This window comes from Pongo abelii, chromosome 1, assembly GCF_028885655.2.
Source record: "Pongo abelii isolate AG06213 chromosome 1, NHGRI_mPonAbe1-v2.0_pri, whole genome shotgun sequence".
Classification (NCBI taxonomy): domain Eukaryota; kingdom Metazoa; phylum Chordata; class Mammalia; order Primates; family Hominidae; genus Pongo; species Pongo abelii.
In genome coordinates, this window is record NC_071985.2 from 196555730 (window position 1) to 196582847 (window position 27118).

A 27118-nucleotide genomic window follows, 5' to 3' on the forward strand; every position below is an offset into this window, starting at 1 on the left:
CTTGCCCTACTTGTTGGCCAACAGCCTTCAGCCAGCCTGGCAGCCGCTCCCCCTCCTTCCCCCACCACCCCCACTTCCTGCTCACTTCCCTCCCTCTCCCGGCCTCAGCTCTGTTCCTGACCCCTCCACTTTCCTGCCTGCTTAAAGACCCGGGTCGCTGGGCTGCCCCTTCCACCCTTCTTTCCTGACCAGTGAGTTGACTGGAAAGGCCAGTGACTTGACCATCCCTTAGAAGGCTTGGCCTGGCTGAGGGCGGGGACTTTCCCCTTCCCTGCAGACCCATGGGATTTTTCCCTTAAGTAAGTCACCTAAGGTGCTTCTTCTCCAGCTTGAATCCACGAATTGTTCATATGCACATCTATTCTTTTGGCCCTGGACTCTGTGTTCCTAACCGGCCTCCTAGTGGTGGTGCAGATGCTGCAGTCCATATGCCATACATTAAGTAGCAAGGACTCGAGGCTTTCAGCTGCTGGCAGAGTGGCCTTCTCCAAGGACTCGTGTCCTCCCAGCTCCTCTGGATGGTGCGCCAAGCAGGGCCGCCTCCTCCAGAAGCTGTGGGAGCAGTAGCCTCATGTGAGACCCTGCCCCTGAGGACCACAGCCACAGCACCTTTGGCTGCCAGCCCGGGGCCCTGACCATCAGAGTCCTGTCCCAGGTATTCACCTTTCACCAGCACCATGCACTCACTCCTCCCTCCCACCCAGTTTAGCTGTAACAAACTGGCACATTCCTGAGAGTTTATAGGAGACATGCCACATGGGACGTCCTAACCTGTCCTGGCTGAGTAGGCTGAACTGTGGCAGCAAGAGTGGGATTCAGGAGCTGGAGGGAGTAGGGAGGAACTGGGAGCAGCGCTGGGTGCCTGGGGAGGACTCTGTTCCACCTGCAGCACCTCCTCCACGCTCCCGCTCCCCGTTTGCTTATTAGCTCATGTTCCTTTGCACACGTGCTCTGAGACGCACACATGACTCCTCTGCAGCTCAGCTGGGGCGCTGCTCCTTGGCATTGCCTTCTGCCTTTATTGGGTTATAGTGACTCCTTTGACCAAGCTCCAGGCTGTCCAATCTGCGATGCCCAGAACAGTGCCTGGTACACAGTAGGTGCTCAAAAACATTAACAGCAGGAATGCTGTAGGCAGCCTATATAGCCTCCTGGGACGGATACACAAGAGTAATAAAGAGACTCATGACTCAGCCCCCTCCCCCGACCCTGGCCCTCCTGGAGGAACGTCTAGGCTGGATTCTAGGTGAAGTGGAACAGACTGCAATCAGACAGGCCTGGCTGCATTCCCTAGTTTGGTCACTTACAGGCTATGTGCTGTAGATAAATTCTTCTCTCCAGGACTCAGTTTTCTCAACTGTGAAATGGGAACAAGGATCTCCATCTTATTGTGTGGCTGTGAGGAGTCTCAAAGCATCCACTGAATAGAGCTCTCATGGTGGCAGTTTCCCTTTACCTGTTCCTCCATCATCCCTGACCTTGGCTGGCTGGCTCACTGCCCCCTCTCTCTGGTCAGCAGGCAGGCAACTAAAGGGGCATGGTGATGGGTGACCCACTCACCTTCCCAGAGGCCCAGCCCAGCCCTGTGGCAATGGCGGGTGGGCACTGCAGACCCCTCTGTTCACCTGCCCTCCAGCCACTTGCTTCCATGGAGAAACCCCAGATAACCCGAGCTGACCAAGACAACTCAGGGTAGCAGAGAAGGCATTAGCCCTGGAACAAGACTGCCTGGGTTTAAATCCCAGTGTCTCCGTGTAATGAGTGTGAGACACTTAACACTTCCCTGAGCCTCAGTTTCTCCATCTGTTTAATGTTTTGTAAGGATAAAATAAAATAACCCACGTAAAACAGTGCTGGTATACATCCAGCAATCAGTATGTTTCAGCTATGGTCATCGTTTTTTGAGGATATAGTCATCCACTCATTGTTTCTTGGCCAAGCTGATGGGACAGGAAGGGGGCAAAGGGATGGACAGATACTGGGAGCTTTAGTTTCCTCATCTATAAATAAAAGGGCAAGGCAGTTCTCTCACAGTTTCCAGGCTGGGATTTTGTGATGGTTCATCTGCCGAGTGGACATATTCCATCAGGGTCCTCGGGAAGGGATTCTCTGCCACTGTGGAGCCTAAACTTACCCTTCTTATTCGTTGCTTTGGTTATGCTCTGTTCCCCATGTGTGGGACTGGGTAGGGAAGAAGATACCTACTGAGGGAAGCCAGACCTTGCAGGACCCTGGGGATGGGCAGAGCTGACTGCCCAGGCCTGCAACATCCCAGGTGCCTGTTAGTCACACCTGTCAATCTGGGTGCGGGGGTGGGTCCCTGAGTCCAGGTGGGAAGGGTTCAGGGGTGAGGAAATCCAGGCATCCAGAGTCCAAACCACACAAACTGGATCCCAGTAGCCAAGGAGGCAAGTGGCACCACAAAAGGAGGAGGGAGACTGTCCCAAGCAGAGGAAGGAGCAAAGAGAAGACCTGTGTGAGAAGCAGCATGGCACCTTCATGCTGCAGGGGGCTGCGTGCCCACGTGGAACACGGTGTGCAGGGCAGGGACAGAGCACGGGAAGTGGGGCTGGAGGGCTGAGCAGAGGCTGGATCACATGGCGCTCTGTAGACTTTGGGAGGATTTAAGTTTGATCTTAAGAGCAATGAGAAGTATCTGAAGGCATTAAGCAGGGTTATGGCCTGATCAGTTTTGTATTTTTAAAATATCCCTCTGATTACTGTGTAGAGAACAAGTTGGGGGTTCATGGTTTGGTTCTGCTGGTTCCACTCAATAAAGTCAGATTCTCAGAGGGAGCTTTACTAGGAAAAGACACAGGGGAACACGGAGATCCAGACACTCGGGAATATGTGAGCGTGTGGTGTTGTGGTCAGGTTTATTGAGTTGCCACTCAAGAGGGCATCCTCTCAAGATGCATGTGGATTGCAGCTATACCTGGAGAGCCTTCTGAAATCCAGGGGACTCTGGGGAGCATTCTCTCTCTCTTCTGTTGCCGACCCCTCCTTACCCTCATCTCAGGGGCAGTGTGGTTTCAACCCTGTGAAACTTGAGCCAACCTTGTTCTCCCTCCATCCACATCCTCTGCAATGTGTGGCTTCTGTGCCCCACAGCCCATCATGACCTCTCTGGCCTGACTCCACCTCATGGCCTTTCAACTGCAGCTCCTGCCACCACTGACCAGCAAGGCTTTTCTGTGTTTCTTAGTTGAGATTCCCAAGAGAAGAACTCTGGATCAACTCTTCTTTATGAGCCAGGTCATAGGTTGTTTGTCTTTGAGTCAAGTGCCTCTCCCTTCATCCAATCATCTGTGTCTAAGGAGCATGTGATACAAAACCTGATCTCCAGGGAAGCAAAGGCTATGAATAGGGCAGTTCCCTTGGAAAGGGTGCAGATAGGGCAGGCACAGTATGAGCTCATTCCAAATCGAGAGCATTCCTGCACCTGAGCTTCAAGCCCCGAGCCTTCTAGATCTGACTGCTCAATTGGTTGTGTCAAGAGACCAAAACCAGCCTTTGAGTTATGGATGGACCAGAACTGGACACCAATCCCCAGCCACAGGTAAGATCTGGCCTGTTGGTTCACTGGCACATGTCATTGGTCCAAACAAGGAGTGTGAATGGTTCCTTGCAGGCCAATCCTTCAGGTAGAGCGTGTGTCATAGCGAGGGCTGGTGGATCTGAAGCCCTCTTCTATTGCAATGACTGCTCTATTAAATTGGAGGTGGATACCATACCTAGGGGGGCAATTCAGTTTATAGAAGTCACCATAATCAGTAGCAACCCTGATCTACTTAGCAAGCTGTACTGCTCCAACATTGTAAGGTAGCAACTGAGCATGGTCAAGGCCAGCCTACCTTGGTCTTCCAATATGTATAATTCAGACAGCTCTCCAGTAGTAGATTGATGGTAAATGGCTGCAGTTCTTCATTCCTCCATGTATCAGTGATCTATACAACATGACGACCATCTCCTATCAAGAGGTGGAGTTTGTTTCCCTACCCCTCAAATCTAGCTGGCTGTGTGACTTACTTTGGCCAATAGAATGTGACAGGAGGGACATCGTGCCAGTTCTAAGCCTAGACCTCTGCAAAGGCTCCTTGCATGCTTTTACTCTCTCTCAGAATCCTGCTACTGTCATATGGACTAGCCTGGTGTGCCTGTTAGATGATGAGAGATGAGTGGCCAAGTAACCTTCCTTGCCCCAGTTGATAGCCAGCCAACTGTCAGTCATGAAACGAGGCCATCCTAGACCAGTTAACCCCCACAGACCACAGATACAGTAGTGAGCCCACCCTAGGTCTGCCTAGCTTGCCCAGATCTGTAGATTCATCTAGTTGATCCATAGACTCCTGAGCAATAGCAAATGCTTATTGCTTTAAGCCACTGAATTTTGTGAAGATTTGTTATGCAGCAGTAGCTAACTGATACACCTCCCTGCGGGGAGACCTTTAAGGATGTGTTGATGTTTGCTTTCTAGCCGAGTCCATAAACCTGTGGAGGTCTGCTCCTCTAAGGCAAGACTCAAAATATGGTTGGACTCAAGTTGCAGTGATGGCTCAGTATATTGATAGATGCTCCGTAATCTGGGTGCGGTGCGTGCCAGGCAGCTGCACTTCCTGCCACTTACAGAGAATTTGCTGTAATGCATTGTGATGCATTAGCATAATAATTGCTAAGCATTCGCAAATGAATAGCTCACTGACTGATGGATTTTGTACAGAATCTGTGAAGGTTACATCGAGGGTGAAAACATTTCACTGTGTCAATGAACATACTTAATTTTTCTGGAAGTGCTATTTAAATTGCGTTGTGCTATGACATTAGCATAACAAAGACATAATGCATTCGTTTATGCTGTAGTAGGGAACACTGCCATAATCAGCGGACACAGTGTAGGGGGAGTGATGTGCAGAGAGCAGCCCCGTTGGGTCCCTGTGGCTGTGCAGGGGAGGTCTTGCCCTGCAGGGCCTGCCCCCAGAGTTGGCTCCACATGGAGTTCTAGGGCCTCTGGCAGTGGGTGGACTCTGTTTATTGGCTTGTTTCCTTTTCACTGATTTTCTCTTCTCAATGCTCTGGCCACTGAGTCCTGCTAATGGGTGGGTGGGTCTTGGCTGACAGAAGAGAAACCCTCAGGAGAATTAGGAAGCATTCAAATCTGTCAGGATTCACCCACCCTCTTCAGCAAGGCAGGGCAGCCTCCCCAGAATCAACCAGCTGGCCCCAGAAAACTGTTGCCTTGGGTCCTCAGTCTCTCCAGCCCCCTCCCCTAAGACCACCTTCAGAGCTGTCACAGGAAGCATCGCAGGGGAATGGCTTTATTCTCTTAATTTTCTACATTTTTTGCACATCCGGCTCTGCAAAGGGGAAGACAGAGCCTGTTAATTGAGCATCTACTGCCTGCCAGGCTCAAGCTGCTGCTTTTACATATACCAGCTCTGCTTCTCAGCCGGCTGTGCACACAATGGTAAGGGTGCTCTCATATTAGAATTTCATGGTCCAGCTCTGGGTTTCTTTTATCCAGAACTTCTCAGAACCTTTAGTATAATAGTGCATCTTATACATCTCCAAGAGGGAGTTATGAGTCTCAAATCTTTAAGACAATGGGACCTGGTTTGGGAGAGGCAGGCATGATTTCATTTGTTACCCTATAAGGATTCAATGAAGTAAGGATTACTAACCCATTTCAGAGCTAAAGAAATGGAGGATTCTCAAGGAAGTAATTTGCACCAAGCTGCCAAATGGTCCATGCTGGATTTGAATCCACATCTACCTGACTCCAACACCAGAGGGATGTTGTGGACTGGCTTCCTGCGGGAAGGGGAGGGGACTGACAGCCAGCCTCTGGAGGGAGAGACTGAGCGGGACTGCCCATGATTGCTGCTGGTCACACCCGCTTGGACTCTTAGATTATGATTGGCTGTTCTGTGCCAGATGCTGGGTCAGGACAGAGAAATGAGGGACTCTCATCTGTCCTGTGTCCAGAAGCCTTTTTGGCAGAGGGATGTGTTTCAGAAGTGTGGGTGACTGGGGAGGGAATCGATCAGCCCACCCTAACCCCTGAAGTGGGGCTCATAAGGGAGGTCACCTGAGAGTTCTGGTGCTTTGGGACTGTGCTGGTATAGAATTGAAGGGGCTATAACTCAGATGATGACTCAGAGCCCCCGGAAGGATGGAGAGATCCAAGAACCATGGGGAGGGGGTCAAGATCAGCACCGATGATCCCTTCAACCAATAGCATACCTTGAGATGCAGTCGATTTCATGCCTCCTGGGTCCCAATCCTCAATCTGGGCAGTTGTGAAGCTGGATAGTGGCTGAGATCACTGGGTAGACCTTGTCCACCTTGGCATTCTTGTCTGCTGAGGTCCATGGCCCATGGGGATGGGGACAATTTGAGTGGGACCCTGCCCAACTGGCTTTTTCCCCAGAGCCAGGAGCATCTTACTGCTTAAGAGGTCACAAAGGTTTTTTAGACCTGATGAAAATGATAAACCCTTTTCCCCTGGAAAAAAAATGCACATTCATATAATAAGTTGCATAGAATGTAAGAAGTCATAGATGCCCTGAAGACCATCCCCAGGTAGGACCTCCTGTCTTGGGGGGAGAGTAGCTGAGATTTAAAACTCTGGCAAAAGGGAAGGAGTCCAGAGCCTCCCCCGTCACTGTCCTGTTGGCTTACAAGGATTCACTCAAATGCCTGAGGTTGGCATTCAAGGGCCCATCTCACATCCAGCTTCCTCTCTGACTACCCCACTATGCACACCCTTCCATGTGTCCCGTCCCCTGCTGTAGCCAAGCAGGAGAACCCAGTGCTTCCAGAACACATCACAGGTCTTCCTACTTTGGGTTGCTCCTTGGGATGCTCTTCTGCTTCTTTTGCTTCTTTGCTGTTAAAGCAAATCCTGTTCACTTTTGGAGACTCCCCTTTTTCAGGAGGCCTTCCTGCTCAGATAGAATTTCATGTCATTCAATTTAGCACTTGTTTATTAACACCTCCCACCTGCTACATGCTGGGATACAGAAAGGAATGGGGCAGACGGCTTACTGCTGTCATGCGACCTCTCATGTGACCTACAGGCCAGTGGGGAAACAGACAAGGAAATAAGAATTTGCAGCTGTAATGAGCGGCACCAAAAGGAGAAAGTGGAGGGTGCCTCAGGAGCACGCAGCAGTGGGGATATCATCTCCTTTAGGGCAGGGCTTCCCAAAACCGATCGTTTAAATTCCACCTTCACAGTTTTTGCCCTATCAGCATACCAATCTCCATGATCATTTACTTCTCACTGTTTTGCTTTTTAAAAGCTTTAGGCTGGGCACAGTGGCTCATGCCTGTAATCTTGGCACTTTGGGAGGCCAAGGCAGGAGATCACGAGGTCAGGAGATGGAGACCATCCTGGCTAATACAGTGAAACCCTGTCTCTACTAAAAATACAAAAAATCAGCCGGGCATGGTGGCATGCGCCCGTAGTCTCAGCTACTCAAGAAGCTGAGGCAGGAGAATCACTTAAGCCCAGGAGGTGGAGGCTGCAGTGAGCTGAGATCGTGCCGCTGCACTCACTCGAGCCTGGGTGACAGAGCAAGACTCCCTCTCAAAAAAAAAAAAAAAAAAAAACAACCAACTTTCGATAAGCTCATTGATTTTTTAGCCTTGTCCTGGGTGATGTTATCTGTGAAAGCCTGAGACCCAATGTGCTATTTACGTATATTTAAAGTTTTTTAAAATGTTTTATTATGATACCTATATAGAACATAAAAATTACCATTTTAACAGTTTTAAGTATCTGATTCCGTAACATTAAGTAGATTCACAATCTTGTACAACTATCACGACTGTCCATTTCCAGAACTGTTTTATCATCTCAAACAGAAACTCTGTACCCATTAAACAGTAGTTCCCCATTACCCCTCCTCCCAGCCCCTGGTAACCTCTGTCTCTATAATGTGCCTATTCTAGGTACCTCATATAGGTGGAATAAACACAATATTTGTCTTTTCGTGTCTTGCCTATTTCACTTAGCATGCCTTAGGGGTTAATCGATGTTGTAGCATGTATCAGAATGGCATTCTTTTTTTTTTTTTTTTTTTTTTTTTTTTTGAGGTAGAGTCTCGCTCTGTCACCCAGGCCGGAGAGCAGTGGAGCGATCTTAGCTCACTGCAAGCTCCACCTCCTGGGTCCACACCATTCTCTGGCCTCAGCCTCCCGATTGGCTCCAACTGCGGGCGCCCACCACCACGCCCGGCTAATTTTTTTTGTATTTTTAGTAGAGATGGGGTTTCACCGTGTTAGCCAGGATAGTCTCGATCTCCTGAGCTCGTGATCCACCTGCCTCAGCCTCCCAAAATGCTGGGATTACAGGTGTGAGCCACCACTCCCGGCTGGCATTCCTTTTTAAGGCTGAATAATAATTCATTCGCATTTATACCACATTGTTTACCCATTCATCAGGGATGGACCTTTGGGTTGTTTCCACCTTTGGGCTATTATCTGTGCTGTTCATATTTTAATATATGCATATGTTAAACATATATATGTTAACATATTTTAACACATAGGTACATAACTAATAAAGGATTAAGTTGGTGCAAAAGTAATTGCGGTTTCTGTCATTGAAAGTAATGGCCAAAAATGCAATGACTTTTGCACCAACCTAATAAAAAGAGTTTTCTGTGATCACCTGCCCTGAAAGCACAGCCTACAATAAGGACGTGAGGGCAGGTAGTTTACTTGGGAGGAAGCAGGAGTGCAGGTGTGGAGAAACTGAGGCAGGGAAGGGATAAAAGCCAATGAAATGCTGAGCTGGCTGCTGCTCAGTATTTCCTGGGTTTGCTGGAGCCTCAATCCCATGAAGGCCTGAAGAACCGAGCAAAACACACCACAGAGTCATCTCACTGGAGGACAGAGAAGCTGGGCACATGTCTGTAATTTCCAACACCCATTACGTTACTTCCCCCTCACACTTCCTGGTTTCTCATGAGGGGCTGAGTGACCTTCCCAAAATTCAGGTGAGACAAGGGCAGGGTACTGTCCACGACAGCTCTTCTGAAATCAGGTGAGCTGAGAGGACGTGGCACGCAGCATCATAAATGTCTCCTATGTCATCTGAAATCATTTTCATGCCTCATTTCATGCTTTGAGAGAGTTTTTCCCTAGAGAAGTGATGTCTAGGCCCAGCGCGATGGCTCATGCCTATAATCTCAGCACTTTGGGAGGCCAAGGTAGATGGATCACCTGAGGTCAGGAGTTCAAGACCAGCCTGACCAATACGGTGAAACCCCATCTCTATTAAAAATACAAAAAAAAAAAAAAAAATTAGCCAGGCGCGGTGGCGCATGCCTGTAGTCCCAGACACTAGGGAGGCTGAGACAGGAGAATTGCTTGAACGGGAGGTGGAGGTTGCAGTGAGCCAAGATTGTGCCACTGCACTCCAGCCTGGGCGACAGAGCGAGATTCTGTCTCAAAAAAAAAAAAAAAAAAGGAAAAAGAAGTGACGTCTAAGCTGACACTCAAAGGAGTAGGTAGCCAGGCAAAGAGTGTGGGAAGGGTGTTTTTCGTGGAAGAAACAGCTCAAGGAAAGGCCTGGTGTGCAGACATAGCAAGCACTTTCCCAGGCCAGAGAAGTCCAGCGCTGCTAACGCAGGGAGGAGGGGTGGAGTGATGGTTCTAAGGAGGCAGGCAGGGAAGAGGCTTTGCAGGGCCCTGGTGGCCTCTGTATGCTATCCTAAGGGCTGGGGGTAGCTTTGGAAGTATCTGAACAAGGGAGGGATAGGTGCATGAAGGGCTGCCTGGAGATTTGCTCTTCTTCTGTTGTCCTGGGGCAGATACCAGATTGGCATGGGTCACTAATACCTGACTTCCTTCCCAAGGGACTACAGTGGGAACTTCTCAGGTCTTTGTACTTTCAAGGCCAGTGGGCACCTGATACATGCCCAGAACTGATGGTGATGATGATGGAGACCCTGGGCCCCCATGTGCTTTCCGTGAGTGTCAACAAATCCTCCTCTGGACACAGATGTTCCGCCTCATCCTTTGGCCCCTAGTCTAGTAGAGAGAAAAGGGTCACATGGAACTGGGCCGACTTCTGCTCCCAGCTTGCTGAGGGACATTGGGCGAGTCACTTTTCCTCTCTGAGCCTCAGTTTTCTAGTCTGTTAAATGAGAATAATGCCTGTCTTGCATGGTTGTTGGGCAGATTCCATGAGAAAACAGCAAAGCGATTGGACCCTTGAAAGTGCTCAAGACATGGGGATTTTCTTTCCTAGCGCTCTACACTCATTTTGACTCCCTGAATGTAACCTGGCTCAGCCTACCTGAGGGAAAGGGGAATAAGAGTGGCAATGGGAAGTCCTGGAGGTTGTGGGAGCCCTTGTTAGGATAAGACCCACCTCCCGTTTCTCAAGACCCTGCTCCTACCCCTTCCACTCTCTCTGTGGTGTAATTCAGGGACAAGATCATATTACATCATTGTATTTCCTCATCCAGGAGCTGGCTGGGGTGCCGCGAGCCTGTTACTTTGCTTCCAAGATGCTGGAGTCAGTACGGAAGGCCTGGTCCATTCCATCAGGATCTGTCCACTTTCAGCCCTTGCTGACTCTTTGGACCTAGGCAGAGTGGGGTCCTTAGGGGCTCCAAGGAGGTTCCAGACCACTGAAGTTCTGCAGGAAATTCCCAGGCCTCCCAGGCCCTGTGGATTCTCCTTCAGAAATAACAGCCTCGTTGGGATGCGGAGCACGTGGCGGAGCCCATGCCAAAGATGGATCAGGAGCCTCCGCGTGTGGCCTGGCTGGGATGATTACTGCCTCTAAGTAAATTGCCAGTGCCTCCTCAAGCCCCCTCCTGCCTGGCTCCATGATTCATTTCCGTTCAGAGAAGTTTAATAATTAGCAAAGGGGATTTCTAACAACAGATGGTGCCAGGCCCTGGGGAGTGGTTCTGCCACAGAAGCACTTCGCAGAGAGGTAAGCTGGAGAAGTTTCCCCATTCCCTCCAAAAGGGTGTCTCCAGGCCTCTGTGACTATGGGCGGGCCTGTTTGTATAATGTGGCTGCAAGAAGAGCAGAAGAAAAGGAGGGTGTCAGGTCGGGGAATGTGGATGCTGATGACTGTGCTGGAGAGGAGATGGCAGGCAGCAGTCTCCTTCACTCTGTTATCCACCTAGAAGTCTTTGAGCATTGAGGATCAGAGCTGCCGAAGGCCACCCAGAAGCCTCCCTGGGATTGGGGCAAGGTTCTAGGAGCTGCCAAGAACTTCTAAGAGGCTTCTCATATCCAAGTATAACCTTTCCCCGCTGTCCCTCTCTGGAAGTGGAGCAATTTGCACATCTCTCATCCTTCTTAAGGCACAGAGGGGAGGACTTAGACTCTGGATTCTCTTGATTTTAGAGGCCCAACTCTAAGTGTGTTAAGTAAAAAGGGAATTAGCAGGCCCTTAGAACTGGGCAGTCTAGGGGTAGACTGGTTTAGATGTGGCTAGACCTGGGTGATCAAGCCATGCCATCCCTTGACTTTGCTTCTGGGAGGCCTAGCTGCAGCCTCATTCAATTCTATGGCAAAGGCAGCCTTCCATTTGTATGGGAAGGATGTTTCCCCTCTAAGCTCTTGAATAAAGCCCTCCCAGTTGGCCTGGACTTGGACATGTGGCTATCCTGGAGTCAGAAGGATGATGAGGCTGATTTGCCATTTTAGCCACTTGCCCATCTCTATGTCTTGGAGAAGGTGCTCTATGACTGACAGCCCTACCAGAACCAGGTGGTGAAGGAGGTTCTCCAAGGGAAGGGCCACAGAAGAGCCAGACTAAGCATGTCCTGGAGGTCCAGAGGCAAGTGGTCAGCCAAGGTCCCACAGCAGCAGAGCCAGAGAGAGGCCAATTTTGCTTTGCCTGGCTGGTGGTGTCTCACAGCTTTGCATGGCTCCCCAACAAGGGTTTGTTATGAGCACATCATCACCTAGTCAGTTCCTACTGGACTGGCCCAGTGGTCCAGGACTGTCTTGGAATAAAATATAGGGTCATTCTTCTTGTGGTAGTGAAAGGCTATTGGGGGAACAAAGTCATGAAAAAACAATTACAAAACCAAGAGGAATATAAGAGACATTGCAGGGCAATCTGTGGAATCAAAGCATAATTGATTTCCCAGTGAGCATGGCAGACCCATGATCAGCAATGAAGAGGAACAAGTAATCTATGTACAATGGAGTGGGCTGGGGAAGAGGAACCCTAGAGAAGTGTTTGGAGCCAGTTCTCCACGACAAGCTGGATCTGGGGAGACTTATTCCAATCAGAGAAAATGGCATAGTGGTAGGATTCACTGACCTGTCCAACCATTCATCCACCCATCCATCCTTTTATTCATTCATAAAATATTTACCGAGTACAATTTTTGTGCCAGGAATTGAGCTTCCAATGGTGGGCAAAAGAGTAGAGGATGTGAGGTGAATGGTGTGTAGAATGACCCAGCTAGATTAGAGGATTGGAATGACAGAAAGGCTAGAAATGTCATTTGAGTCAGTGTATGTGGACCTCTGATATCAGACTCCGGTGTTTAAGGAATTTCCTGAGGGCAATGAGGCCTGATATGGTACGGTGGCCCCACTCATCGCCTGTGGAAGACATACGGATGACCTCCTAGTTCACATTAAGGGAGTTTCAGGAGCAGAGAGACCCATTCCAACTCCTATCAGAGAGTGGTCTTTTCACAAATTGCAGAAACTGTGTAGTTGGTTGATAAAATTTTCCCAGTCAATTCTGCCTCTATATGTGTTTATTAAACCTTTGGTGCCTGCTAACACAGGTCTCCAGAAAGCAGAAGCAGCTGACATGATGAATGACTGTTCAGTTTTTGGATATCACACCTGGCATCAAACATCCTTACCCTACCTGTCAACCTTGCCCTTCACACTGCCATTGGAGATAACACTGATGTTATATATTTTTTCCCCTGCCAAATTTTTTAACAGTATTTAATATTGCCATTTTTCATATGGTCATAGTTTTGATTAGCTGAATTGTTCTTAGCTCACATGATAGAGTTCTGTCCATTCACATCCTCATGGGGTTTCATGGAAAGCTCTGTGATTTCTGGGTGTGTCGTGCCCAGCTGGATTTGAGAAGATGTGTGTTACAGCCTGAAGCCAGGACCCAAGACTTCATTGAACTCTGTGAGTTCCGTGTCTTCCGCTGGTGAATTTCACTTATCCTGTTGCTTATGCCAGTGTCCTCTCTACAATGAAGCCCTTTCAAATACCGTCAGAAAATAGTGACTCTTTCCTCATCGTGCACACCCAGGGTACTTTATGCAGGTCTCTACTCCAATACTTATTCCATCATTAGGATTTTCATTCTGCACCTCCAGGGCCTAGCAACAGGCTTGGCACATGGTTAGTGCCAACAAATGTTGAATGAATGGATAAATAAATCTATCTGTCAATGATTATGTGTGTGTTGGGAGGCGGTTAATCTGTCAAGATCAAACTTGCTTCCAAAAACCAAACAAAACCAAAACCCAAATCTAACTCTGCTCCCAGGTGGCAGATTTGAACATGGGCCCCGTCTCCTTATTAACCATTCACTGTTCTCACAGGATGGAGAGAGGATGACCAGACACAGCCCCTTGCTGGTTTCTGAGGGGCAGGTGTGACCTCCCTGAGCTGTTTAGGTCTATTTCTCCCCCTGGCTGTCTTGACTGGCTTCTGCCATTGGTGGGGCCCTGCTCAGCCCCTGTTGACACTCTTGGCATGGTAACCTTCAGGTTTTGACTTGGGGGATGAGCTGGAGGATGCTGGTTTGGTTTTCTGGAAGGGTTGCTTTGTCTTGGGAGCCAGTGTAATTTGGGGGAAGAGAGGGTGGCATATGGTATCGATTTCATTAATCTGGCTTCTTCGTGGGGAGTAGAGAGAGTAGGGAGTGGGCACTTTGACAAGGCCCCCAAATTAGTTCGCCTCCCTTGGGAGAGGGTTGGAAAGGCTGCCTGCCTTGGCTTTGTCTCTGGATGAGTCATTCTGTTTGCTCAAATTGTCGATTGTCAAACAACAGTAGAGAGTGCTTCCCAGGTGGGGGTGTCAGTGCTGTCCTGACAGGCACATCTGCTCCTGAGACACCCACTGCTGGGGAAATGGGGGCCACATTGCTACCCAATTGCCAGCCTGAATGTCATGGCAAAGACCACAGGAAGTCCTGGCCTTGCCCCACATGGAGCTGTAGCAGGTGGGGCCAGCAGCTGTGGAGGCTCCAGACTGTAAAGAGGGGTAGCTACTGTGACCATGTTCCTGTGCTGGTGACCAGTGGGCTGACTAGGTGCATGTGAGAGAGGCGGAGGAGCTACTAGCAAGGGGCCTTTGAAAGGGCAGGTGGAGGTATCTTCAGAGCTGCCCAAAGCTTGTTTGGAAAGAGGTTAAAACGTTCCCTGATCTTGGGGGAGTATCAACACCTGTGGGTAGGACACTCAGTCAACCCCCTTAACAATGTGCTTCTGACCTGCCTTATTATAGGAATGTGTGTCACTCCCAATGGCCACCAGTTATCCTGCCCTGCGGGGTAGTGGTAGTGATGGTGGAAGGAGATGGTAGTAGGAGAGGCAAAGACAGGAAGGGTGGAGACAAAAATAAATCTATGGAGGGAGCATGAACAGAGGGAAACAAAGCAGACACACACACACACACACACACACACACACACACACACACACAGAGGGAGAGGGAGAGAGTGAAAGAGAGAGAGAAGAGCAGGTGAAACTGAGGAAGTGAATAATAGTGCTCCCGTCGCTCATGGTTAAAGCTTCCAGGGATGTTGCTACCTGCGAGAGATGGGGGTAGCTGGGGCAGGGTTGGGGCAGGGAGTCTGCCACCATCACAGAACCCCAGTGCTCTGCCAGCTCAGTTTCTCAGTAGGACAGAGGGCCTAGTGGAAAACACACCAGAGGGCCTGGCACTGAATCTAGGCCTCTGTTCCCAGGTACCTGGGGCCAGGTCCTTCAGGACAGGCTCACTGGGCAAAGTATAAGTCATTATTATCCCATTATTACTATCATTTATTGAGTGCTTACTATTTATCATAGATCTGTTATCTCAATTGTCAAAACAGGTTGTGCTTTTGCTATTATTAGCCCCATGTTATAGATGGAAAAACAGAGCCTTAGAGAGTTTAAGTAACCTGTCTATAGGTGGTAAAGTTTGGCTTCTGACTCAGTGTGTCTGGCACCCAAGTGCATTATCTTAACCCTCTGCCCTTCACCTCTTGTCGTTTACCTTCTAGGAGCATTGCCGATGGGCCCCACCCTTTGTCCACACCACTCTGTGTCTGTCAAGCTGGATTTCCTACCTGGTTTTCCATCTTACTTCCTCTTTACCTCCTACCTGTCACCTACCTCCTCCTTTCCAGACCATAGGCTGTGGTTCTGCTTCCTGGTGTCAGTGTTTCCATAGAGACACAGATGACCCATAAGTCTCTGCTCCCTCATTTCCCATGCTCCCTCAGGGCCATGAGATATATGCTGTAGAGTGATCCCTGAGCAGAAGGTAGTCAGGCCCTGCTGGGCATGGAGGTTGGAGCAGAAATCCAGGACAAGGCAGAGAAAAGCATCAGAGTGAGAAGCACTTCAGAGATTTGTGGGTCCCAGTAGAAAGGGCACAGGTGCACATACCCCCTGGTCTCAGCTTTCAGTGAAGAAGGGAGGACCAGGAGCTGGGGAAGAGAAGTGAAGACCAGAAAGGCTCTTGCACTCTATCACAGCACTGATGAAGCTATATTGTCATTGTCTAGTGGTTAAAAGGGAAGGCCCTAGAGTCAGGATGTCTGACTTCAAATTTTAGCCCCTCCTCTTGCTAACTGTGTGATTAGCTGATACTATCATCTACTGCATGGAGTGTCTTAGAAGATTAAGTGAGATGTTGTCTCTAAAGGGGCCCAACACAAGACCTGATACTTAGTAATAATTCAACAAATATTCATGATTGTTAACATTAACTTAATTGTCCTTCTCACCTATTAAGAGGGCAAGGGTTCCATACATTTTTTTTTCAACCATTGTTTCCCTCAAAACAAGCACATTGTCTGGCAAATAGTGGGTCTTATTATATACTTGGTGAATAAATGAATGAGGGGCTCACCATGCCTGGATCTATTATTATTTTCTTCTCAGGATCTAAGCCTGAAGATCAGAATCCGTATGAATGTGAGAATGCCAAGGTGTTGAGGGGGGGTGGTCTGTACCCTGGAAGAGGATTCTGATGAGAAGGATCTTGGAAATAAGCTATGATTAAATCCATCAAGGATTCAGTGGTATTCAGAGTGATCTCTGGGTGTCCAGAGACACCCGGCTTCTTGAGGAAGAAAAGAGGGCTCTTACATGGATCCACAAAGATTAGGATCTGCCTTCTCAGTCCAGCCTTTTCAAGCTAGAAATTTTTCTCACCTTCACTCCCCTGCTAACTTCAACTGTGGGAAGTCAAAAGACCATGGTCATCCTCAGCCTTAGCCAAGCAGAGCCTTGCTGGAGCTGTCCCTGGTGCTGACCTCCCAGCCATCTCTGTCCTGGTGAAGAGGCTCTGATCCAGACCCACCCAGTCCAAGCTTGACGGCTCTGATGAACGTCCGAGGCCCCTGTTGGCTTGGCAAACTCTTTAGCTGCAGTCCAGGCCAAACCATGGCCTTTCTGTCTAACACTTTCCTGATAGCCTGTCTGGTCCCATGTCCAGCTTGAGACATCACAAATCTGCCACAAGCTGCCCCAGCTGATGCAGAACTGGGCCTGTGGAGAAGTGATTGGGGTGAGCCCTCAGGACAACAGATAAGGTGCACATCAGTGCACAGATGGCTGGACCTGCACCCTTGGCTGGCACCCTTTCCTGGCTAGCATGTCCTATACCCCTCCCTCTTGGGACCATGGGGCATATTTCTCTTCTAGAGCAAAACAGGTGTCATGGGTGGGGCTAAGAAGTGCCGTCTCAGCACCATGCTTCCTTGGCTAATATAGCACTGTGCTGGCTTATCCCTCAAAGGCAGATTAATCATTTCCGCCCCAAGTCACCATCCAGGCCAGATTTATTGTGGCAGGAGCATGGGAGCCCCCAACTTTATGGTCTTGTAAATTACGGAGCTGCTTGTGCAAGAGGCAAGCTGGGCTGTAAATCATGTGTAATTGCTTGTAAATTGGGAAACAAATAGTATTTTTGCTTAAATTACCCTCTTTGCAAATGTTTCTAAGGGAATTGAGGTTCCACAGCGAACCTTTAACCTCCCTGGGAACAAAATTCCCATTGGGACTCAATCTAAACTATCTCAGAATCTTTCAGAGCCACATCTCAGCAAGTCTGGAGGCCTGTGGGTCAAATGGAGAAGAAATGACTGCAGTTGTCGTAAATTCCCCTTTTAGGTTGGCTTAAATCACATTCCCCTGGGACCTTTCTCCCCCCATTTCTAGTTAACCCCAAGAGTCTCATCTATCCCCCGGCTATAGCAAGCCCTCTCCAAGGCTCTGGGAAAACAAGTCCATGTGAGCTCCAGAGAATCCAATTTCATTCCTTTTTCTCCCCCACGCAAAGGCAGTGACTCACTGTTCGCTGGCAAGTGTGGCCTCTGTGTTAAGATGTTATTTGCTTGCTTATTCTCATCTTTTCCCATTTCAGTGAAATTACATTTATAATCTTTTTTGCCTGCCTTGGTCAACTTGGAAGAGTCATTAAATTTTCTGATAGACAGCCTGGTAAACTTTAATTGAATCACGAATCACCGTCTTCTGGAAAGTTCAGCCCGCGAGGACCTTGGGGACCATATAATTCAACTCCTTCATTTGACAGGCGAGGAAATAGAAGTCTAGGATGGTTAAGTGACTCGCCCAAGGTCATACTCTGAGTGAGGACAGCTCTGGGATCAGATTTGAGCCTGCTTTTTCAGGTACCGCACACCTTCCACTCCATGGCACTGGGCCCCTTGGATTTAGCTGTTACTCAGGCAGCACTGCTGTGTGATAAACCTTAACAGGATCAACAAACATTTGTCTTATAATTGGGGGAATTAATAGCATTTCAAAACCTTTCCTAGGAAACTGACTCAGCTAATGGGCTTGGGCTGTGATGGTGGCAGCTGGCAGCTATGGGGGTCTTCCTATGTGCTCTCTCCCCCACAGGACGTTTGTCAGATGCCTTGGAGATTCCTCTTTTCAATGTAGCACTTGAGGTTTGAGTTTGATGCTATTAGTGATGGCTGCGCTGGTCATATCATGTGGGGTATCTTGGCAGGGGTGTGGGTAGTGGAAAGGACATGAATGGTCTTGAAATCAGGCACTGTTACTCACTGTGGGCACGGTCTTAGGCAAGTCACTTCACTGAGCCTCCATTTTCTTATCTATCCAATGGGCATCAGGAGCTGACCCTTTCAGCGTAACTGAAAACTATAAAAGATGAACATGAGAAAGTATCCAAGTCAGAGCCCCACATACAGGGAGCCCCGGTCCATGCTGATTATATCATAAGGGCAGTGATGTGGGGATCCGGTTTCCAGTGGCCGGACTTGTTTATGGATGCTGCATGTGTGAGGAGGGGAGAGGGGTCACTGTGTGGAGGCCACCCCTGAGTCATGGAGCCTCGTGGTCTGATTTCCTCCCCTCGGAGAGTTTGCCAGCTGCAGTAGATGAAGCTCCCAGGCTGGGGCTCAGGGGCCCCCTCTACAGGGAGGTCACCTGAGCTCTGAGAAATCCTGAACGCTCAGCTGGTGCCTATCTCCGGGCAAGACCTGGAGGAGGACTCCGGTGCTGTCCAGAGGAGTACAGCAGCCCGACACAGTTGGTCCATCTGTGCCAGACCTCGCCCAGCTGTGTAAGCAGCCTGGTGTCCCCATACTAATGAGTGACTCTTCTTGCCCAGGCCAGGCCCACAGCTTCTTAGCACCTCCTGCCTCTGCATGCATTTGTCCATGGGGTCTTCATGACCACGGTGGTACACAGAATCCCCAGCCGGCCTCCCAGGCCTTTGCCTGTCCTTAGGAGAAGGCTCTGGCTTTAAACCCTGTCTCTTCATCCTCACCAGCTACTTCTTTGTCCCTGGGGGTGATGGACAAATGGATACAATCTGAGGCTCAGGTCACCAGAGACTCAGTTCCGTGCATTGCCTGCTTTGGGAGGCCCTTGTCCATACAGCCATTCAATGCAGAGGTGCCTCTGAGGTCACAGCAACCTGGAAAGAATTCAGGAGGCTGCTGGGGGTTGAGGGGGACATCTCACTGGGGATTATTTCCTAAAGGAAGCTGGGCCTTCAGAGGTGGGGAACTCTCACAGAGAGGCCAGCACGCTCTCACTCCTCTTTATAGATCACAAGGAATAGAAGTTAAAAGCAGGGGTTCAAATCCCAGTTCCACCACTTCCCAGCTGTGCAACTTTGGGCGAGATCTTGAACCTCTCTGAGCCTCAGATGTTCAAAGGGAGCGAGTAATGGCGTGCGGCTCAGAGTGGTTGTGAGGACTCAGTGAGATAATGCATAGAAGGAGCTCAGCAAGTGTGTGCCACACAGAAGGCGTTCCTCTCCATCGCAGTTATTAATGCAACTCCCAAGCCTCCTCCCAGGCACGCAGGAAACCATTGGGAAGCATTGGTGTGACTCTCACGTTCTGCCTGGCGTCTCGAGTGTCCTGGTCTCAGGAGGCTGAGCGGGGGGTTTGTTTATTCCCAGAGCTGTTTTCTCTATTGCCTGCCACCGCCGCTTTCCTCCCCCAGACATACTTATGGAGCCAAGTGGGCAGGAGGCAAGGGAGAGAGTCCTGCCAGCCTGATGGAGTGGAAGACCAAGGATTAGCTCCTGTGGACAGGCAGATGGGAAGAGGACACTGGGCATGCAGCCGACCCCTCCCCTGGGCTCCCTGCCTCGGTCCCTGACCTCAGGGTTGGCTAATGTCTCTCCTTCCTTCTCCTCCCACTTCCAAGTTCCTCTCTCCTCCTGGAATAGAAGCTCTCTGACTCTGTCTCCCTTCACCCTTTCTGTCCTTTGCATTGCCCCTGGCCACCTCTACCCACCCCAGGTCATCTCTCTCCTCATCATTTTTATTTAGATGTCCATCTAGATTTTTCTCTTTTCTTCCTTCCTTCTTTTGTTTTTTGTTTGTTTGTTTGTTTGTTTGTTTTTTGAGAGGGAGTCTCGCTCTGTTGCCCAGGCTGGAGTGCAGTGGCACGATCTCGGCTCACTGCAACCTCCGCCTCCCAGGTTCAAGCTATCCTCCTGCCTCAGCCTCCCTCCTTCCTTCATTTTTCATCACTTTGTATTGGTCTTTATCCACCTGGCTTGGTCCCTCTCTTTGCCTCTCCATATCTCCTTCTCCCTCTGACTTTTTGTTCACTTCTGTTCTCTCTCTCTCTCTCTTCCTCTCCCTCTCTCTCACTTTCCTCCACCACTAACCACTTCAGCCACCATCTGCTTGCTTGCCTCAGGCCCCACTGCACACAAACCCAGGGCCCTGGCTTAGCAGTCTCCAGGTCTTCTGGGTTTCTTGGCCCTCAGTCCCTTTTCTGTCTCTTTCCCCTGAATCTAGACGCATCCCTTTAGTTCTTTCTTGAAAAGCGGCGTGGGACTGAGATTAACCCCTGGGGCATGCATGTACCTAGGGGAGACCGGAGAGAGCCCTAGGGACCTGAGGCTAGGATCTTCCATCTGTGGCTTGTTTCTGGGAATGGACCGAACCTGCATTCAGTGAGAATGTATTAAGCCTGTTGTGTGCCCAGGACTGTGACAGAGATAAGAGGAATGGGGAGTGCCTCTTTGCAAGGATCTTTCCATCTAGTAGAAGAGGAGAAGCTGATACATGTGAACCTGTTCAGAAGCAGGTACTGGGTGGCCAGGGGGCAGAAGCCATGCCTCGTGATATCTGGAATTATCTGTGCAGGGCTGGTGCTCCTCCCCACCTGGCCAGCAATTGCCCCTCACTCAGTCCTTCTGTGAGCCTACCTTCCTTTTGAATTTTTCTATGTCTTCCCACCAGCATGTCTGGATCAGGGATCCTTCATCTGCATCCCCAGAGCACCCTGGACTCTGGCTCTCAGACCGGTTCTCACCACGTATGGAATCATCTGGCTGGGTTTCTCTGTCCCCTTCCACCAGGCTGTGAGCTCGAGAGCAAGGGTGGTCGGTTGTCCTGATTACTGCTGAGTCCCCCGCACCTAGGACAGTGCCATTGCAGAGCAGGGGCACTCACGTTCTGGGCTCTTGATAAGGGGGGCTGGAGAACAAAGAGATGTGACTTGAATGAAAAAAGGACAACCTTCATTCAAGGGTCTTTGCATCCTTCGGCAAAATGATTTCATCGAACACATCCCAGCTCTGCCATCTAGAGACATTCAGGTCGGAGCCAGCAGGACTTTGGAGATCACTTTGTTGAGCCCTCCCGTCTCACAGATGGGCCCTGAAGCCCACAGCAAGCCTGGCCTGTCAGAGGGAAGGGGCTCCCCCAGGGCTGTGCCTGGGGCCCGGTGGGCATCTGTGCTTTCTTATAGGCTGTGGCCTCCTGAGAGCCACCCCTCTCAGTGCCTGCTGCTTTCTTTGTCTCTGCCCGTGGCTGTCTCTCTTTCTACCACTGTCCTCGTCCTCTCTCTTCTGTTTTTTTTTCCTCTGATGGGATAATTATGCCTATCAGCCTGTCAGAACAAAGATAATTTGTGGTGGGCTATTTCAGACTTTGGAATTCAGGCCAAGGCCCCTTTCCTGCTTGCCTCCGTATGCCCCTTCACCCCCAGCCTGGGCCTGAGCCAGGCAGGATTGTGGAGGGAGGGATGGTGGGTGCTTGAGGGCAGGCGGCTGAGTGAGGATGTGGGTGTGTGCACAGGTGGGCAAGTGTGTGCACACAATGTGTTGCATGGAGCCTACCTCCATGTGCAGGGGAGAAGAGGCATCACTGAATGTCTGCAGAAACCAGCGAAACAGGGACAGGATAACAAGAGAGCTGCTGTCCCTGGGATATGAGAGTTGAGGACATGTCGTCTCCGTGTATATGGCTTTAGCAGTGGAATGACCACTGACCCACCCCAAAGCTGTTTTGGTGGTGACCTATGTGTTGTGCTTCCCTGATAAATCCCAAATCAACACTCTTTCCTCTCTGAGGGATTGCGCTTTGTCCCCCACCCCATCTCCCCAGCTTGTCCGAGGCTAGAAGGAACCTTGAGATACTTACTCCCTCAGCCTGGTTGGTCATCGCAAGGTGGGAGAAGGAGGGATGCTGGTATACCAGGCAACAGAGCTGACCAAATAGGCCCAGAGGGGCAGTTCTGTGTCCATGGGGTGAATGGAGCAGCCTCTAAGGAGCCAGGCTTAGCAGCGGAAGTCTGGGAGGTGCCGATTGGACTGGCCTTGAGGCTGGGTACAGGGCTGTGCTCTGCTCCTCTGTTTCTCAGAGACTCTGAAGTGGGCCAGAAGAGCATGGGCCCAGCCCAGGAGTGGACCCCATGCCTAGAGACGGTTGCTAAGCCATCCCAGGTCCCTTCACAGACCTCACTCTGTTCCCAGTGTCCCCTGCCTTCTCCAGGGGCTCCCAGTACCCTACTGGCCTCTAACTTCCATTCACCCAGTGATGTTTATTAAGCATGTACAGGTGCCAAGCACTGCGTTAAATACCAGAGCTGCAATTGCAGACCACACAGGCTTACAGGGCACACAAGCTCATGGGGCAAACAGGTTCACGGGTCACACAGGCTCACGGGGCACGGAGTCAGGGGGCACACAGACTCACGGGTCACAGGCTTATGGGGCACACAGGCTCATGGGTCACAGAGGCTCGGGGGCACAGACTCACAGGGCACACAGGCTCACAGGGCACACAGGCTCAAGGGGCACAGGCTCACAGGGCACAGACTCACAGAGCATACAGGCTCATGGGACACAGAGTCATGGGGCATACAGCTCACGGGGCACACAGGCTCACAGGGCACACAGACTCGCGGGGCACACAGACCCATGGGGCACACAGACTCACAGGGCACACAGGCTCAAGGGGCACAGAGTCATGGGGTACACAGGCTCACAGGGCACACAGGCTCATGGGACACACAGACTCACAGGGCACAGACTCACAGAGCACACAGGCTCACGGGGCACAGAGTCACAGGGCACACAGACTCACAGGGCATACAGGCTTATGGGACACATAGGCTCACAGGGCACAGAGTCACAGGGCACACAGGCTCATGGAGCACACAGTCATGGGACACCCAGGCTCACAGGGCACACAGGCTCACAGGGCACACAGGCTCACAGGGCACAGAGTCAGGGGCCACACAGGCTCATGGGGCACAGAGTCATGGGGCACACAGACTCACAGGGCACACAGGCTCACGGGACACACAGGCTCACAGGGCACACACAGTCATGGGGCACAGAGGCTCACAGGGCACAGGCTCACAGGGCACAGACTTACGGGACACAGAGTCATGGGGCACACACGTTCACAGGGCACACAGGCTCACGGAGCACAGAGTCACAGAGCACAGACTCACAGGGCACACAGGCTCACGGGACACACAGGCTCATTGGGCACAGAGTCACAGGGCACAGACTCACAGGGCACACAGGCTCACGGGGCACACAGGCTTATGGGGCACAGACTTACAGAGCACAGACTCACAGAGCACACAGACTCAGGGGGCACAGACTCACAGGGCACACAGACTCAGGGGGCACAGACTCACAGGGCACACAGGCTCACAGGGCACAGATTCAAAGAGCACACAAGCTCACGGGGCACAGACTCACAGGGCACAGAGTCATGGGACACACAGGCTTACGGGACACATAGGTTCATTGGGCACAGAGTCACGGGGCACAGACTCACAGGACACACATGCTCACGGGACACACAGGCTCATGGGGCACAGAGTCACGGGGCACAGACTCACAGAGCACACAGGCTCACGGAGCACACAGACTCATGGGGCACAGAGACATGGGGCACACAGGCTTATGGGGCACAGAGTCATGGGGCACACAGGCTCACGGGACACACAGGCTCATGGGCCACAGAGTCACGGGGCACAGACTCACAGATCACAGATGCTCATGGGGCACAGGCTTACGGGGCACAGTCACAGGGCACACAGGCTCATGGGGCACAGAGACTCACAGGGCACAGACTCATGGAGCACACAGGCTCACGGGGCACAGACTAACAGGGCACACAGGCTCATGGGGCACAGAGTCACGGGGCACACAGGCTCACGGGGCATAGACTCACAGGGCACACAGGCTCACGGGGCACAGAGTCATGGGGCACATGGCTCACGGGACACACAGGCTCACAGGGCACACAGGCTGACGGGGCACAGACTCACGGAGCACACAGGCTCATGGGGCACAGACTCACGGGCACACAGACTTAAGGGGCACAGACTCACAGGCACACAGACTCAAGGGGCACAGAGTCATGGGGCACACAGGCTCACAGGGCACAGAGTCACAGAGCACACAGGCTCATGGGGCACACAGGCTCACGGGGCACAGATTCACAGAGCACACAGGCTCATGGGGCACACAGGCTCATGGGGCACAGATTCACAGAGCACACAGGCTCACAGGGCACAGACTCACGGGGCATAGGCTCACTGGGTACACAGGCTCACGGGGCACAGAGTCATGAGGCACACGGGCTTGTGGGGCACACAGGCTCATGGGGCACACAGACTCACAGAACAGGTAGGCTCACAGAGCACAGAAGCTCATGGAAGCTTCTCAGGATCACACTCCCACCTGCTGTGGAAAGTTCCCTGCAGTAAACACATGTCCCTGTCTCTCTATTGATAAGAGCACAGGCCCCCAATCAGCCAATCTGATGAGGGTTCAGGACTCAGCCCAGCCTTATTCTAGAGCCTGTTTGTCAGAGCCTCCGTTTCCATAGCTGTGTGGCATCTGCCGAAGCCTCCTGCTCTGTGGCCTGCTCTAGCAGAGGGGGTCTTGCTTCTGGTCTGCCTTGGGTGCTGGGCATCGCCCAGAGTGATGCGGGTGGAGACAGCGTGCTTTACTCACAGGACAGTGAATGAATGCATGGGTAAGTGAACGAACAATGAATGACTGCTCTCTCTAAAAGAGAGGACGCAAAGCTTTTTTAAAAATGTTTTATTTCAGAAAAATTTTCAAATTTTCAAAATATGCCAAAGTCGAGACAATAGAGCAGTAAGTACCATGTGTTCACATGGTCAATTGTTGGCCCGGGGCCGGTCTGGCTTCATACTTCCCCACCGACTTTGTCTCATTTCACCTGAAATGTTTCCTGTGCACCTCGGGGGCCTTTGTTCTGTGCTCCCCTCACCTTCCCAAGGATGCTGGGCTCAGGGTCCGCCTCTCTCAGTTCTTTGGAAGCCTTGCAAGGATTCAGCTTGGCCATGGCATGTGATGGTCGAGAGTGGTGTGGGGTGGACGTGGCCCTGGGCAGCTGTTTTCCTGGGAGCTGGGAAGCCTGTCTGCCCACACATCAGCGTGAGAGGAGCTAGCGGGTTTCTCCCTCTCCGGTGTGCATGTGGAATGCTGCCGTCTGGGTAAATTGTGGCAGTTTCACAATGAGGCTTTGAGTCATTTAAATGGCTGCTGGTGAGATGCTGCCCTGACTCATTTCATCTTCCTAAGTAACTTTCTCTTCTGGGCTTCTGCCTATACAGCACCTTGGCCCAGTCCCCAGCCAAGGCGGCCACCCCTTCCTACCAATCACGCTGCCTGCTTCCCACCCTCAGCCCTGTCTTCCAAGGGCCTCTTCCCCTCTCTGCTTCTCTGGCTCAGCCATTTGCTGGCTTAGTCTGAGAAGGGGAGAGGATGATGTTGAAAAGGGCGGGGAGCAGAGTTCTAGGGCCTGCCGTCCCCCAGGCCGAGCACCCCATGGCTCAGGACTCCTCCCCAACTGAGCCACTGAAGACCCCACAGGCCCCGCTCTGGCTGTTGATGGAGCCTGGAGGCCTGCAGGAGGAGGTATCACCAAGACCCTTGTCTTCCTCACCATCACCTACCAGTTCTGAGGATCTGGTCTGATGCCGAGCCTTTGTTAAGAAGGCCTTGGCCGCAGGCCATGGCTGGCCAGCCAAAACACCAGACCCTGGCCCTGGTGGCCGGGGGGGATCCTTACTGACAGGGATGAGGTTGTGAGTCAGAAAGGCCGCAGACACTCTGGATGTGTGCGTGAGCACTTGTGTGAATGTGTGCAAGTGTGTCTGGTCCTGAACGCCTTGGTGCGCTGGATGTGTCTTTGTCTACACAGCATGTGCCAGGGTGTGTCTGAGCCTTCTGTTGTTGTATTCACATGTGTGCGTGCTTGAGGTAGCCTGTTCAGTATGCTTGGCTGCAGCTGTCCAGATATGCTTGTGTGTGAATGTATGTGCATGTGCCCTGTGTTTGTATGGAGCAGAGCAGCCTGTGTGTGCATGCGTGTTCTCTGGGGGCGGGGGTATGTCTGTGTGTGCTGTGTCTGTGGTTCTGGGTTTGAGTGATGTGCGGGGCCTCCCAGAGAGGGCCCGTGACTCAGTGCCTGTGTTCTGCTGTATGTTGGGTGCTGTGAGTATGCTCGTGCCTGTCAGCCTCTGTGTATCCATCCACGTGTTTGTGTGCACGTGTGCGCTGCTCGGGGTGTGGACGGGGAAGCACAGTTGGGGTGGTGTTTGGTCAGGCCCAGCCCCTGTACCCCACTGCCCCACACCTGCCCCTTCCTGTCCTGCTGGCAGGGTTGATGACAGCCATACCAGGCCCTACCCTTAGCCAGGTGGGCTGTCACTTATTTAGGGCTGCTATTTCAGGAGGAGAAGCAGCTGGCTGACGGGCTGCTCATCTGAGCCTCAGCAAATCAGTGAGCTCAGGACCCACTATGGGGTGGCCCCTCACTGCTGAAGGCTGCTTGGGGTTGGAGGCCCATGTGGCTGAGGCCTCTGTCTACCACCCTGACACCACTTGTAGCACCACAATCCAATGTAGAGCTGGCTTGGGCTTCCTGCCTGTTCTCAAAGGAATAGGCCCTTACCCAGGGCTCCTATGGACCTGTGTGTGTGTGTTCGTGTGTGTGAACATGCATGTGCACAGGTGGGTACACATAGGCATGTGTCCCTGGGTCCACACCTGCAGGCACTTGCCCACTAGGCACTTATACTTGTGTGAGGAAGGGCACCTTTCTGTGGCCTGAACTCGTGTGTCT

At 51.3% G+C, this 27118-nt stretch overlaps 2 protein-coding genes across 2 annotated transcripts in view; both read left to right on the forward strand.

Annotated features, from left to right (window-relative positions):
- The window catches only part of GRIK3 (glutamate ionotropic receptor kainate type subunit 3), a 238019-nt gene that overhangs the window by 50969 nt on the left and 159932 nt on the right, over positions 1 to 27118 (forward strand). The window lies entirely within an intron of this gene.
- On the forward strand, positions 8145 to 25213 carry LOC134759633 (filaggrin-2-like). The gene has a single exon (XM_063713347.1). It carries the CDS (start codon positions 22915 to 22917, stop codon positions 24547 to 24549), a length of 1635 nt encoding a protein of 544 aa, XP_063569417.1. The 5' UTR covers positions 8145 to 22914; the 3' UTR covers positions 24550 to 25213.